Raw genomic sequence first — 16980 nt, 5'->3', positions numbered from 1 at the left:
TAGACATAGGCACTCTCTGGCTGGAGCCTTCTTCTTCATTATTGCCTTAATGCCAGCAGCAGCAGCAACTTGCTCTTTCTTGATCATCTTCTTATTGGAAGTGACCTCTTCATCAGCAATATAGTCCTCATCTTCAGAATATGAGGTTTTCTTCTTGCTCTGCCTAGTTGCAGCCTTAGGCAGATTGCTTGGTGTGCTTTGCTTCCATCATCATAGCTGCTTGAGGGACTAGTGCCCTCACTGAGATTTTGGTGCTCCTCTGACTTTTTCTGACTGTCACTCTAGTCTGACATGGCTGAAGCTGACCCTGTGAACAGATGGTTATAGGTAGAGTAGATGAGCATCACAAAGCACAGCTGTTTTGGCAAAAGGAATGACTCAAAAACTTAATTTAAGTTTTCTGCAGAAAGCATTTCGGAGCTACCGATATGACAAACCCGGTGACACCAAAGCAACTTTGGAGTCTAAACATGTGAAATCGGTCAGACCGAGACACAGTTCGGTGACTCCGAGATGCTAGGGTTTCACTGAGAAAGTAAACTCGGTCGCACCGATGTGTACACTTCGGTCAGACCGAGTGGTACATGTGCAATGGCCTGGGCCAAATCGGTGAGACCGAATATTTCAGATCGGTCGGTCCGAGATGAGTTCGGCGGAAACCTAACCCTGTGTTTTTGGATCAAAACTAATCTAGAGTAAGTTTTGATTGGATAGAACTATTTCAATCGTGGCAAGAATCATGGCATTGTCTTTGTGCTAAGAATCAGAGTGGGGAAAGCACAAAGGGTCGAGTTCATACCCTAGCTTGGTGATCAACCCACTACGGCGACAACGGCGGCAAAGATTCCCATTGACAGCGGCGAACACCAGCGGCACGAGGTCGTGGGCGACAAGGAGACGATCCAAAGACCTCGAGTCGGCAGAGCTGGACAGGCGCGGACGAAGCGTTTGGAGAAATTTCCAAATTTTCAGCCCGTGGGTATATATATCCAGACTCTGTCGGTGTGACCGAGTGGAACGACTCGGTGGCACCGAGATGCAGAATCGCAAGCGGTTGCTGCAACTCGGTGTGACCGAAGGGTTCAAATCGGTTGCACCGAGATTAAAACCTAGATCAACTTAATGAACTCGGTATGGCCGAATGGAATGGATCGGTCAGACCGAAATGCACTAAGAGGTTTTGGAAATTAAGCCCTTGACAGATCGGTGGCTCCGAGTGCTCCTCACCCGGAGGGTCCGAATTCAACTTGTTCAAACTTTGTGATATAGCATGAATTGAGTTTGAGACAAGAAAAAGCATAGATAGCTAGAGGAAGTTCTTAGGCATTCTTGTCCATCCATTTGGTAAAAGGAAAATCCAAATAATCAAAGCAACAAATGGATGTCCTCGAATGGGAAAAATATGCAACCAACATGCTCAACAATAAGATAGCAAATGAAATATGTGCAAAGCATGCACAAACACTCTAGCATCTATCAAGCAATTTGGCGATGACTAGGTCATCTATATATGAGTATATTGACTTAGGAGTCAAATGAGAACATTTCATCATAGGTCATACTCATCGTTTAAGAACATGTGGGGTTACCACTTTTACATAAAGCATTGTTGTGTTCACACCATTAGAGTTGATTTAGCTCAATTTTAGAGTAAAGCTCCCCTAGATGTGATATCCCCCCTAAGAGGGATGAACTAACACTGGGTTTTGTCGATGATGACGTCATGTAGGAGTTGAAGATGTGGATGTTCAGTGTTGATGTAGATCATTTGGAGCAATCCACTGGAGTGAGTTGCACTTTCAATACCTACATGGGTTAGTCCCACAAGGAACTCACAAGGATATCCATAGACATAGAGTGAAATACACACATGATGTTGTCCATGAAAGCATTAGGTTACCTTGTCCCTTGTCTTACCAACAAGAGGGTTTGTGACTCCTTGAACTAGTGCAAGATATGGAAGTTGATTGCACTTGTCCTCCCAAAATGAATATGAGTGAAGTTTGTTGGCGGAGTCACCCTCAAGAACTCTCTAGTTCTTCTTCTTCGGGATCCACATCATCTTGATGGGAATCCTTGGAGTTGTAGTCATACTTGATGAAGTAGAACTTGATGTAGTCTTGGGAACCCACTTGACCAACGCTTTAGGAGCTTCTTGGAATGCATCAATCTCATCTTGAAGCTTGTCCTTGCCTTTTAACTTGTGGTCTTGTGGTCGAAGATCGTCTTGAGCTTGTGTTCCTTTGAAAGAAGTGGGATCATACTTCTCTTGTTGAGGAACAAACTTCGTCTTGGGGTATTGATCTTCTTCCCACTCAACTCCATTGGCATTGAACTTGTGTTCAAAACCAACACGTTGATTCTTCCGGTGCCTTCCTTGCTTGCGTACAATTTCCTCGAATTGCTTACTTCCGGCAAGGCTCTTGTAAACATCTTTCTCTATGATTCCCTTCAATAATCTATTTTCTTGCTCAAGTGTAACTTGGCTAAGAGAATCATTAGTGGAATCAAGAGAACTACTAGAAGCAACAATATTGGATTTAACATGATTATTGTTACTACTAGAAGAAGAATCTTTCTTGCTCTTATTGCCAGATTTTACTTGTGGCATGTAAGTAGACAAGAGTAAACGCTTGGCAATGTAAGAAGAACTTTTCTTACGAAGATCATCATTGATTGCTTTTAAGAACCCATGCTCTTGCTCTAGATTGAGCTTTTCAAAGCGTAGCTTCTCATGAGTTTTTAAAAGCTCTCGATGATCCTCTAAGGTAGTTTCATGAAGTAACTTAAGAGTGTTTAGTTCTTTAGTTAGATGCTCAATCTCCTTCTTATCATCATCATTCGTTTTATCTTGATTAGCATGATTAATAGCAATTTCATCATAGTTTTCATCACTAGAGTTGTCAACAAGTAAATCATCATCACCTAGCAAATCATCTTCATCACTATTGAAATCAACATATTTGGGTTTTGATACCTTGGGGACTTTAGCCATGAAGCATCTTCCAATCCCTTCATTTGGTGAATCAAATATGTCATAGGAGTTGGATGACACAAGTGCAAGACCGACAACACCTTCATCTTGAGTATATTAAGAGTCGGAGTGATAACTTCTCTCGGAGTAGTTGTCGGAGTCGGAACCGGATACCCATTCACCAACATGAGCTTGATGTCTTCGTCTTGTGTAGCTCTTTGATGACTTGTCCTTCCTTTCTGAATCCTTGCTTCTGCGAGACGATCTTCGTTCATAACAATCATCTCCACTCCTTCTTCTCTTGGAGGTTTTTCTTCTCTTTTGCTTCTCCTTTTAGGTGAGTCTTCTTTTCTTTTGTAGGGAGCTGTACACTCACTAGAGTAGTGTCCGGGTCTTCCACAATTTTAGCAATTGCGATCACAACTATAAGATCTTTTGTCATTGTAGGACCTTGACTTGTGACTTCTCTCTTTGCTTCTACTCCTATAGAACTTGTTGAAGTTCTTCACCATTAGGCTAAATTATTCATTGAAGACTTGTTTCTCACTTGATGATGTAGGAGCATCACATGAAGCTTTGTAAGACCACTAGACTTGTTATGAAGCTCTTCTTTATCCTTGAGTGACATCTCATGAGCAACAATTCTACCAATGACATCCGTTGGCTTGAGATCTTTGTAATTGGGCATCATTTGGATCAATGTGCACACGGTATCATACTTTCCATCGAAGGCTCTTAGGATCTTCTTGATGATGAATCTGTCGGTCATCTCCTCACTTCCTAAGCCGTCAATCTCATTTGTGATGAGAGCAAGCCTAGAGTACATTTCAGCGACACCTTCACCATCCTTCATTTTGAACTTGTCAAGTTGACTTTGAAGCACATCCAATTTGGATTCCTTGACGGACTCGGTACCTTCATGCATATCAATCAAAGTATCCCAAATTTTCTTTGCATTCTCAAGGCGGTTGATTTTGTTGAATTCTTCGGGGCACAATCCGTTGAAGAGGATATCGCAAGCTTGAGCATTGTATTGCAGCATCTTCAATTCTTCTGCGGTTGCTTCACGATTCGGTTCTCTTCCATCGAAGAATTCACCTTGCAAGCCAATACACACAATAGACCAAACGGCGGGGTTATGTCCAAGAATATGCTTTTTCATTTTATGTTTCCAACTAGCAAAATTAGTACCATCAAAGTAAGGACCTCAACGGTGGTAATTTCCCTCACTAGATGCCATACTCTCCTAGGTTGTGAAACCAAGGCTATGATCACCAAAACTATAGCAATCAAGGAAAATGGAGAGCAAGGCTCTGATACCACTTGTAGGATCGAAAGTAGGTCTAGAGGGGGGTGATTAGACTACTTGACCAAATAAAAATCTAGCCTTTTCCCAATTTTAAGTCTTGGCAGATTTTAGCAACTTAGGACAAGTCAAGCAATCAACCTACACATGCAATTCTAAGAGTATAACAGCGAAATGTAAATCATTGCATATGAAGGTAAAGGGAAGGGTTTGGGAGGGCAAACGCAATGTAGACATGGAGATTTTTGGCGTGGTTCCAATAGGCGGTGCTATCGTACATCCACGTTGATGGAGACTTCAACCCATGAAGGGTAACGGTTGCGCGAGTCCACGGAGGGCTCCACCCACGAAAGGTCCACGAAGAAGCAACCTTGTCTATCCCACCATGGCTATCGCCGATGAAGGACTTGCCTCGCTTGGGTAGATCTTCATGAAGTAGGTGATCTCCTTGCCCTTACAAACTCCTTGGTTCAACTCCACAATCTTGACGGAGGCTCCCAAGTAACACCTAACCAATCTAGGAGACACCACCCTCCAAAAGGTAATAGATGGTGTGTTGATGATGAACTCCTTGCTCTTGTGCTTCAAATGATAGTCTCCCCAACACTCAACTCTCTCTCACGGATTTGGCTATGGTGGAAAGATGATTTGAGTGGAAAGCAACTTGGGGAAGGTTAGAGATCAAGATTCTTATGGTTGGATTGGAATGTCTTGGTCTCAACACATGAGTAGGTGGTTCTCTCTCAGAAAATGGGTAGTGGAAGTGTAGGCACGTTCTGATGGCTCTCTCACAAATGGAGAAGGGGGTGCAGGGGTATATATAGCCTCCACACAAAATCTAACCGTTACACACAATTCAGCAAACTCCGTCAGACCGAATAGGTGAACTCGGTGAGACCGATTCAGTTCAAAATGTGAACGTTAGGCTTTTCGGTGGGACCGACATGATCAACTCGGTGGGACCGATGAGCTAGGGTTAGGGCAAGACCCATCTCGGTTTGACCGATTACGTGAACTCGGTGAGACCGATTTCAGTAATAAGCTAATAGAGAGTTGGTCAAGCAAACTCGGTGGGACCGATCGCTCCTTTCGGTGAGACCGAAACGTTACGAAAGGGAAACAGAGAGTTTGCACTGCAAACCCGGTGGGACCGATTGCTCATTTCGGTGAGACCGAAACGTTACGAAGGGAAATAGAGAGTTTGCAGTCCCATCTCGGTGAGACCGAGATCCCTATCGGTGAGACCGAACTGATTAGGGTTTCTGGCTATGGCTATGTCAAGTGAACTCGGTGGCGCCGGATGAATCAAATCGGTGGGCCCGAGTTTGACTTTAGGTTTTGGACATATTTGGAATTGAGAAAGTGGTTGAGGGCTTTGGAGCATATCACTAAACATTTTGAGCAAGTAGACCATTAAGCAACACCTCATCCCCTTCTAATAGTATTGGCTTTTCCTATGGACTCAATGTGATCTTGGATCACTAAAATAGAAATGAAGAGTCTTGAGCTTTTTCCAATATTTTTCCTTAGCATTTTGAGGGGTCCACATCTCTAGTCCATGCCATGCCAATCATTGAACTTTATGAAATAATCAACTTGAAAGGATATTAGTTCAATGAGCTATATGTTGTTATGAATTACCAAAACCACCCAGGGATTAGTTGCACTTTCAAAATGGAGAGGGAATTAGTGGGTGACTTGGTGGGGGAGAGAGGGGGAAAGAGGGTGAGCTCAGGGATGAATGTGTGGGTGTGGGACCCACCCATTCACCCCAACACCTTATCCACTACACAGCCCTGCTTGGCGGTAGGCTCGATCACCCTACCGCCGTGAACCCTGGCGGTAGGGTCCTTTGCCACTTCAGCGTGCACAAAACGGCCTTTGGGGCCTGCCGTTACACTTACCGCCTAGGTGTGTGGCTGTAGCTTGTGTTACCCTACCGCCTGGTCGAGTGGCAGTAGCAAAAGGGGTCAGATCCCGAAATACTTTCGGATGGGGGTCAGATCCAACTAACCTTTGTCAAAAGGGTCAAAACACCAAATTTGCCCGCGGGCGGTTGGTGCAAAGTGACGTCCACGTCGGTGGCCTTGCGAGGCGGTGGTTGGGCTCAGGTGACAGAGGATCTTGCGAGGAGGCGCAACTGCTAGGGATGGCCAGATCCGGTGGTCCTGTGACGGAGCTGAATGGAGGGAAGACAAGAAGGCGACTCAGGCGGTGGCGGTTCCCAAGAAAAGATGGCAACGATGACTCCGGTTAAATGCGTTGTCTAGCAGGAGGAAGACAGAGCAGAGGAAGAGAGAAGTGTAGAGAAGGCGCGTGCCATGGCAGAGATGTCTCACCTCGTCGATGAATCGACGATAGGGTCACAGGGTGGAGTGATGTCCTGCAAATGCACAGGGTTTAACTGTATCCTTTTCAAAATAAGAGTATCGATCCCACATGAGTGATTGTAGTGAACGGAAATGTAAACCACAAAAGTAAAATAAAGTAGCGCGAGATGTGAGTAACAGTTGTTGAAATCGATAGAACTAAAACATTCCCACGGAGTCCGGATTCCCACTAGTATATCTAACACGACCAATGCCTAAGCATATTTCTGCATCGGATTTCTATAAGCCACTTTATATGTTTCTCTTTGTGGGAGGAGCCAAGTACAGATACGTGCATAAAATGGAGCAGCCCCATAGCACATACGCCACTACAATTCATCCTCACTCCGGTTACCGAATGGTAATTAAGGGTTTCCCCGTACGCACATCGAAAGTGGTATCCGTTTGTCCCCTATTGCAATGATCCAAGAAGGGAGATAAACCCTGTCACTAACCTACCTCCTCAACCGACCTTCACACCAAGAATAATAACCTTTTGTCCAAAAGAGGCATATGTTAGACCATGCGTGTAGGGTGGGCCGGTGGGTTGATGTTGACCCGGCCCACCCCGTCGGCGGTGAATGTGGGGGAACTAAAAGTTAGGATGTCCCCCGCCGAGAGACCACCCGGAGACGGGAAGGATCCGATCTGAGCTCGGTCTCCAGCCAACGCCGCCCATGCCTGGCGCGCTAACTGGTGTTGCAAAATACCGCCAGACCCCTCGATAGGGATCCAAGCGCGACTAGAAGTCTGAGATCGGAGATCACACGAGGGTTTTACCCGGGTTCGGGTCTTTGTAGAGTAATACCCTATATCCTGATTGCTTCGATTATTCATGGTGGAGGGATACCTCGTGTGAGGGGTTACAATGGTATTTTATGTTGCTTCCGAGAGTTTCTATCTGAGATTAGATGATTTGAAGGTCCCTTGGCCTCCCCTTATATAGACGACGGAGGCCTAGGGTTTACAAGGAGGGTAGATGCGATCTATCCTGCTGCCACCCTTGCCTTGGAGGGCAAGAAGGTCTCCGGCGTCCTCCTAGGTTTTCTTCTCCGCGTTGGGCTTCATGGGCCCTTCAATAGGTCGAGAGGCCGCGCTCCCATGAAAATGACGCCTGGACCACCGAGCGGATAGATACAAGAATGTGTTGGATGACAAAACACGAATGGACCACGCACTCCGGACTATTGTGGGCGATTAAGGATCTATGTTGGGGATGCCCTTACCTTCTTTTGAAGTAGTACAGATACAGATAATCTAAAATACGCTTAAATGTTCATTAATCTTTGATATATATATTGTTATTAATTATCAAAATGCACTTAGGGGGTGAACATGCACTTTTACCTCTCATCTATACTATTTTCCCGACCCACCCTCCGATCATGTCTACCCTGTCATAATTTGAGAGAAGAGTTAATATCATCAGTAGTGCATGAACTTGCACTACATTAACAAATCCATACATAAACTTGAAAAAACCATAAAAGTGGTCACTAAACTCATGATGTGGTAACAGTTTGGTACAAAAGACTCAAGCAACTACCAGATCAGACGCCACGTCAGCGAATGGCACGCGCCAGCGGACGGTTCTTTTTTTAGAAAACACCATGCCATCATGTAAATGTGTTACAATGTCTTGGCTTCCCCAATTCTCAACCCCAATCCCACATCTCTAACTACAGCCGCACTCCCACCATCGAGGGCTCTCGGTGGCCGCGCAACAAGCTGTTACCTGGCTTCCGGCGTAACAAAAGAGGGTTGTGGCCGTGGCATCCCAGGTCTCCCAGTCGGCGGTGGCGACGTCCCAGGTCTCCCAGGCGATATGGCCGATGTGAAGCTCTCCCAGGCAGCGGCAGTGGTGGCGGCGACGTCCCAGGTCTCCCAGGCGGTGCCGGTGTGAAGCTCTCCCAGGCAGCGGCAGCGGCGCCGCGGCATGAAGCTCTTCCAGACAGGGGCGCCGACGACATGGGCGGCGGCGGCAGAGGAACGACATCGAGTAGTGTGATTCGACCCAGAATCAATCACCGTTGTGCATCTTATGTGTATGACTAAACTGATGTATATGTTGCTGAATTTTTTTGAAAAGGAGCGCTTTATTACTTTAAAGGTTTAAGGATTACACCCGGCCTCTGCATAACTAAGATGCACACAGCCAAACAAAGTCATCTCGTACAAACAAAAAATAAACAGCCAGAATACAAAGAAACATGTAGAGTCCGTATAATGTCTAAAGCAGAGGTGGGCCAATCCTAAGATCATGCTGGCACCCATGTTGGGTAAAAGTATCCCTCGCTATATCCTCCAATCGTGTACACACCTCCGTAAATAGGTCTCGATTCTCCAGGCGTTGTAGAGAGGACCATAAACGAAGAGTCCCGGTACATCTGTAGATAACCTGCATTAGAGAAGTACTTTTATCGTTAAAAATCTTATCATTTCTACATAGCCAAAGCGACCAAATAACGGCAAGCGCTCCCACCCTAAGAAGAGTTCTAAACCTGTGATCAATCCCATGTAACCAGTTGCCAAATACATTAGCAACACTACAAGGATGATACAAGCCAGAAGCTATCTGGATGACTGACCATATAGACCGAGCCAATTTGCATTGGAAGAATAAGTGTTTTATTGTCTCATCATGATGACAAAAACACATTGCAGACTTCCATGTCAATTCCTCTTGATAAGGTTATCTTTAGTAAGAATGACTCCGCGACGAAAATACCATGCAAATATTTTATTCTTAAGAGGTATCTTCCTCTTTCAGATCTTCTTATTATTATCAACTGGCACACCAGACTGGATTAACGCTCTATACATAGACTCCACTGAGAATTGTCCATTCTCATGTAGGTTCCATCGAAATACATCAGACCCATATGACAATTGCACTGTGGACAGCCGTTGGAGCAGGATTTTTGTATAATGAGTCTATTTGTTTGGTTGAAATTTGGTGGAATTTTGTACTGCAATGTTGATGGTGCTTTGTGTAATCTTGTTGAAGAACTCTTTTCTGCATATAGTGCAGCAACCTCTGTACATAAACACAATACATTCCTTTTAACTTTCTTTATCTCTCTCATTTTCTTTACCGCCTCTATCATCGCCAGAGAACTCCAATGTGTTGTCGCCCTGCGCTCACTGTGAAGACGAACAGACGAACACACAAAGGGGTTTCAGAAGGGTTATCTGACCTATGCTCTATTTCATGGCAACATCTGGTCGTTTTACAAGATTTCATTCCACCCGTTGTTGATGACTTTTCAAAAAATATATGACGTATAATTAGGGCTTTTCTAAGAACCTCGCGCTCACGCGTGCCATTCGCTGACGTGGTGTCTGATCTGGCAGTTGCTTGAGTGTTTTGTATGAAACTGTTACTGCATCATGAGTTTAGTGACCATTTTTCAAGTTTGTGTATGGATTTGTTAACGTTGTGCAAGTTCGCGTAATAATGATGATATTAACTCTTGAGAGAATATCAGGTGCTCCCACACCTATCACGCTCCCATGATACGGGAGCTGATGGAGCGTTGTATCGAACCATACATGACACACTTGTACCCGGAAGCATCTTGAAATTCGACTCGCATTTCGAAATATTTCAAAGTTCGACTCAGAAAAGAGTATCATCATCAAACCATGCAGACGTGTTGCCACGATCCGTATGTTCCTGATCAATCATCTGATTTCCTACCTTGTGTAAAAAAAACTGATTTCCTACCTAATATTTCCCAGTTTCCATACATGAAGCACTCTCCAATCTTTTTTTTTGAGGATCAAGAGCTCTCCAATCTACGGAGGCCCGGAAGCATCCTGGGACGAGACTTGCCTGCTCCCTTCCCATGCTTCCATCCGTGCTCCGCATATGTGGCTTGATTTGATTGGAAGAAAATAAGGCCCGGCCCCACCTCCGAAGGGAGATGATTAGATTAGAAAAGAAAAAGAAAAAAGAACAGCCGTAGGATGAAGTGGGAGCACGGATGAGAGTATGGAGAGGAAGCAGGCAAGCCGGATCCCCTGAAATCCTGTTCCCCTGATCTGCTCTGGTTTCGACCGACCTGCGCAAACCTCACATGAGAGAGAGACATGCGCGGGCCCCATCCCACCCCACAAAACGAAACGACAGAACCCGAGCCATCCATCCCAACACGCTAGAATCGGACGGCCAACACGCGCGCGACGCCGGTGGAAACCCTACCGTTCGCACAGTCTCCGCCGCCGCGCGTCAGCACGTCACAAGTACTAGCCGGGCCCACGCTCCATTGAACCCGTAACCCGCCCAGCCCACCAATCAATCATCGGGACGCTCCTCCCCTCTCCTCGACCTCGTCTCGTCTCTCCGGCCGGCGTCGCTTTCCACGCCCTTTTGTTCAAACCGAGAAAAACCCGTCCATCTCTGCCTTCCCGAAACGAAAATAAAACAACGCGGACACGGACGGAGGGAGGAAGCAGCAAGCAAGCTGCGGTCGCACGCACGCCGCTCCGCCAGTTCAAACCCACCACCCCCCTCGTCTTCCTTCCCCTTCCCCAGCTGTGCCACGCGCTTTCCAATCGCTTCATCTATCTGCTGCCCCGCCTCGCTCCCCCCCAAATCGCCTCCTCCCTTGCCGATCCAGCCATGGCCGGCTCGATTGCCTCCCAGGCCGTGGTCCTCGGAGCCATCCTGCTGCTCGCGGGGCTCGCGGCCGCCCAGCAGACGCCGAGGGCGCCCGCGGCGGCGGCGGCGCCCGCGCCCGACCCCGGCTGCAACGGCATCCAGCTCACCTACAACCTCCAGGGCCGCGAGAAGATCCGCCCCTTCGTCCCCGACAGGAGCAAGCAGCCTTACTCCTTCAAGGCCAACGCCTCCGTTCTCAACGGCGGCACCCGCCCGCTCAGGTCCTGGTCGATGCTCGTCACCTTCGGCCACGACGAGATCCTCGTCGGCGTCGGCGGCGCCGTGCTCACCGGCGGGGCCGAGCTGCCCTACAACACCACCGAGGACGCCGGCAACGCCACCTCTTTCTCCGGCTACCCGCAGACGGACCTCCTCACGCCGATTGCCACCGCCGGCGACATCACGCAGATCCAGGCCTCGGTCGGATTGGTCGGCACGCTCTTCGCCGGCCCGCGCGGCCTCGTGCCGGAGCCGCTCCCCACCGCCTTGACGCTCGACGACCCGGACTACAACTGCCCGGCGGCGACCAATGTCACCGCCACCATGCTCACCACCTGCTGCCTCCTCACCCCCGAGGCCGAGGCCAACGCCACGGTCCCCGAGGCCAACGCCACCGATCCCACCAAGAGCTTCCTCCCGCGCCGCACCGGCGACCTCGTCATCACCTACGACGTCGTCCAGGCATACCCGACCAGCTACCTGGCGCTCGTCACGCTCGAGAACAACGCCAAGCTCGGCCGCCTCGACAACTGGCGGCTGTCGTGGGAGTGGCGCCGCGGCGAGTTCATTTACTCGATGAAGGGCGCGCACCCATTGGAGGTGGACGTCAATGAGTGCATCTATGGCGCACCAGGCCAGTACTATCAGAGCCTGGATTTCTCCCAGGTGCTTAACTGCGAGAAGAAGCCGGTCATCCTTGACCTGCCGCTCTCCCGGTACAATGACACCCAGATGGGGAAGATCGAGCATTGCTGCAGGAATGGCACCATCCTGCCCAAGTCCATGGACGCGGCTCAGTCAAAATCGGCGTTCCAAATGCAGGTGTTCAAGATGCCACCGGATACCAACCGGACAAAGCTCTTCCCACCGGCCAATTTCAAGATCTCTGGCGGCTCATCGCTGAACCCAGACTATAGTTGTGGCCAGCCAGTGCCTGTCAGCCCCACCGGGTTCCCTAATCCCAGCGGGCTTGACTCTACAACGCTGGCGGTTGCGACATGGCAGGTGGTGTGCAACATTACCACGGCCAAGGGGGCCAAGCCCAAGTGCTGTGTGACCTTCTCGGCTCACTACAATGACTCAGTCATTCCCTGCAACACTTGTGCATGTGGTTGTCCTGTGAACCGCCGGGGTCCTACCTGCAGCACGACTGCTCCATCCATGATCTTGCCACCGGAGGCGCTGCTTGTGCCGTTCGATAACCGTACACAGAAGGCACAGGCATGGGCTCAGTTGAAGCACTACAATGTGCCTAGGCCAATGCCTTGTGGTGATTTTTGTGGTGTGAGCATCAATTGGCATGTCTCAACAGACTTCAACAAGGGCTGGAGTGCTCGGGTGACATTGTTCAATTGGGGTGATGTCGACATGGCCAACTGGTTTGCTGCCATGGTCATGGACAAGGCGTATGACGGTTTTGAGAAGGCATACTCTTTCAATGCAACAGCAGAGGGCAATAACACCATCTTTATGCAGGGCCTTGAGGGGCTCAATTACCTTGTGAAGCAGACCAACATGAGCGGGTCGGATTACCTCGTGCCGGGAAAGCAGCAATCAGTGCTCTCATTCACCAAGAAGCTGACTCCTGATATCGATGTTGTCGCTGGAGATGGGTTCCCAACAAAGGTCTTCTTCAATGGCGACGAATGTGCTATGCCGCAGAGGTTACCAATCAAGAGTGGTGGATTCAGGACCCATCTAAGCAGTGCCTTTGCTTTGGTATTGCTCATGGCTGCCTCGGCCTTGCTGTTGCTTCAGCAATAATCTTGTTGCTGTTGCTCCGATTCTTTGATTCCTTCAGGTGGTTCCATCAGCGCCATTTGTAAGAAACCTTTTTGTTTCCGGTGATCTACCACTAGAAGATCTTGTGTAGCTGCTATGTAGCAGAATCAAGCAGCAACCATGAGATGAACCGCAAGAGATGCAGGGAGCTATAGCTGTTGTTGCAGGCTCGCAACATCGACATAGGTTCCCTCTGAGATGATGATATTTAGCTATGTACTGCATGCTTGCACCAATGTTGGTGCAATTGTAGTAAATTTCTCGTGTTTAGCTTGTGCCATATACAGAATATACCATGTTAAATTTGTTCACTTGGCTGCTCATCAAACCATGTCTCATTTCTGATTCTGAAGCTGTCCTCTGAGGCTTTGTGCATACAGTAGAACTAGTTAATTATCTGAACTGGAGTTTCAGTCGTACATAGAACAAGTACTGTCCATGTTATATAAGATAAATGTTGTTTGCCACTTGCAAGGCGTGTAAAGAAACATTGGATGCTCGTCAGATCTACAATAGTAGTATTAAGGCGCCTAGTATTAAACACGAAATATATGGATGTTGACATGCTCGTTCCATTCAAATTCGAAAGATGTTTGGCGGTTAAGTGTACGTTGGGGTGGCAGGGGTCCACTTCAGTACCACCAGGTTTCAGACAGTTTGCAATCTGCAACGTTCATGTCTGGAGCCGAGGCCTGAAGAGATGGACCTTTTGCTTTATTTTTTGAAAGCCACTCGCGGCAGTTCTTTGGTTGGATCAGAGGAAACATCACATCCTGCTACAGCACTACTACCTGCAATATTACCATTTTTTTACAGCAGGTCAGAAACTTCTACCTGCAATATCTCCTTCGGACTTGTTCAAGACGTCCATTTCGCAGCTGACTGAGCTGAGGTAGCATAACTGGCACGCACAACCGTTGGTTTGTTTAAGCGGGATGAAGACTTTGCTCGTCTGAGGTTGGTTCTTGCGTGGAACAGCAAACGCCGTGTTTTAGGTAGGCAGCGTTCATCCAGGGGGGTCGCTGGAATTGTTTTTTTGTTGTACAAGGGAGAACTGATGATGACGCCGTCCGATCGCTGAAGTGTTCAGATCTGTATCGCAGGACAGCGTCTCCACACGGCATTACCACGTTTATAGTCATACGCATCCGCTTTTTTAAATTAAAATACCGACATCGTTCAGGCCCAAGAGTGAAGAAAACAGGAAAACAATATTGCATTTTGCATACAACAGGAAATAGGTGGCGGCTTTGGAAAAAAACAGGTTATAGGGCGTCTGAAAGCCGGAAACGCGGCACGTAAGGTGATGAAAGTAAACTTCAGGTGCAAGGATTCCAGCACTAACATGCTAAGCAAGCAGTGATTTGTGATTAAAAAATATGCACGTTGTGCCATGATTCATGCCGAGCATGATCTTGCCGATCCTTTGCTATTATTGCTGCCTGCTGCTCAACATGAATCATTCATTTGACTTTCTTACAAAATACTGCTGGTTGCAATATGCCTTCATACTACTGCATGCGCAGACGTGAACCAAACAGTGTGCGGCGATTTGCGCTCCATTTGACTAATTTTGTAAAAAAGTTAATAATAACGTGCCGCAGTTGTTCTTCAGAAAAGTTCAGGGTGGAAAGTGATCTCTTGTGCTAAGACTAAGCCAGACGTGCGACATTACCGCTATCACAAAAGGCGGCTAGGTGTACCTTTTTTTTTGCGGGTGTAGGCGTACCTTTTCATGTTGAACCCTATTTTTCTTAAGGTTTTTTAACACAGTACAGACGGAAGCGATCATATATACATGCATACACTCACTTCTATGAACGCACACACGCACATCCTATCACTATGAGCACCTCCGAGAGACTGAGCCGGTATATTATCTTGAGATTTTACAAAGTCACCATATGCGCCTCGTAGTCGATGGGAACGTCTCCTTCCATTGAACGCGCATCGCCGGAAATCCTGAAATAAATGCAGGATAAATGCGAGCACCAGGACTTGAACCCTGGCGGGCTGTGAATACCACTAAACGCTATTTTTTTAAAGGGTTGAAACCTTCTATCTAATCCTGCATCTTTTTTTTGTGCGAGAATGAAGCGTCCTGATGAAGTGTCTTGAGGGGAGAATGAAGCGTCCTATGACTGGGTGTTCTAGTCAGGTGTTGTGCATGACGGGGACGGTCGGAAACCGGTCGCGAGCGTCGTAAATTGGGTGTGTGTCTCCTCCCACGAGCTATTACAAAAAACCAAGGTTTCTACGTCTCCTGTCAACGCCGTGGTCGATCTGCCTCGCCTCATGTGGCCTTAGACTATAGAGGCGCGGTGGATCTTGACTCTCACCAGCGAGAAAGGCTCTTGAAGCAGCAGTAGCAGCAGCATCGCCTGGGGTGCATAGTTCCAGCGCATGAGTTGTAGGTTAACACACAATATTTTTTTCCTTTTATCTGTCTCTATCTCTCCTTCGGTTTTTTCTTTTCACATTTTGTTTCTTTTTCTTGTGTTTTCATAAATGTTCTAGAAGATATATTTGGCTAAATATTTTCTTTAAGCATTCATGTGTTTTGATTGCGTAGTTTAAATAAGGGTTTAAGTATTCCAAAAAATGGTCGTGTAATTTAAAAGTAGTTTTGTGTAAATAAAAATTGTTCATATTTTATAAACAAGATGAACCATTTGTTGATGAATGCTTTTCCAAAACAGTTGAACATTTCTAGAAACATATGGCATTTATAAAATATATGATGAATATTCATAAAAAATACTCAAGGAGCATTATTGAAATACAAAATGAACAGGTTTTTAAACATGATAAAAAAATTATAAAGACACCCCCAAACATTTTTTAAATATAGGTAAAAAAATTAAATGCACAACAAGCCTTTCCTAAAATTAGAATGACATTTTTTATACATGATGAACAATATTTTAAATACATGATGAATATTTTTTGAAAACATCATTACCATTTCAAAAGGTGTTTTTTCTGAAATATGGGATGAATAATTTAAAACACGTTGCACATATTATAAATAAACAATAAAAAAATAAAGAAAGGGGAAAAGGGAAAATAATAATGAGATAACAAATGTAAGAATAAAAATAGAAAATGGTTAAAATCATGTTACAGAAAATACTATGTATTTATAGAAAAACCACGAATTAAATATGGAAGGAACATGATTAGAACAACAAAAATGAAAAAAAATGAAAAGTGATGGAAAGAAACAAAACCAGAAAAGGAAGAAAAATATAGAAAAGTGTTCAACTCATTTTACAAAATTATTATGTATTAAAAAATGTTCATTTAGGTAAAACCGAAAGGAACTTGAAAATAACAAGAAAAATGAAAAGGCAAGGAACCAAAAAGAAAGAAAAGAATCAAAATAAGAAGAAAAATAATAGAAGGGAGAAATGGATAGATGCTAGACCGAAAATGAGACTGAAAAGCCAAATGAAAACGCAAGAAAAATGGTAGAAATCGCTCTCTGCTCGCCTACTAGTGGATCGACCCATGTTACGTTATGCTTGAGGCGAGCGCTTATGGCAAAAAAAAGGTGATAAATAAACTTTCGAAATGATTAATTAAGTGTCATATTTTGCGAAGGTTACCTCCGAATGTCTGTGGTAATGACAAGTGGTACAACACATATGGGTCGCTTATCTCCACC

At 46.2% G+C, this 16980-nt stretch overlaps 1 protein-coding gene across 1 annotated transcript; it reads left to right on the top strand.

The window, feature by feature from the left end:
• Positions 1-11023: 11023 nt before the first annotated feature.
• LOC109785160 (COBRA-like protein 7) lies at positions 11024-13624 on the top strand. Its single transcript, XM_020343776.4, has one exon. It carries the CDS (start codon positions 11274-11276, stop codon positions 13293-13295), a length of 2022 nt encoding a protein of 673 aa, XP_020199365.1. The 5' UTR covers positions 11024-11273; the 3' UTR covers positions 13296-13624.
• The last annotated feature ends 3356 nt before the right edge of the window (positions 13625-16980 follow it).

This window comes from Aegilops tauschii, chromosome 4 (genome assembly GCF_002575655.3).
Source record: "Aegilops tauschii subsp. strangulata cultivar AL8/78 chromosome 4, Aet v6.0, whole genome shotgun sequence".
NCBI lineage: Eukaryota > Viridiplantae > Streptophyta > Magnoliopsida > Poales > Poaceae > Aegilops > Aegilops tauschii.
Note: the sequence above shows the minus strand (reverse complement) of the source record. Positions and strands in the feature narration are given on the sequence as shown.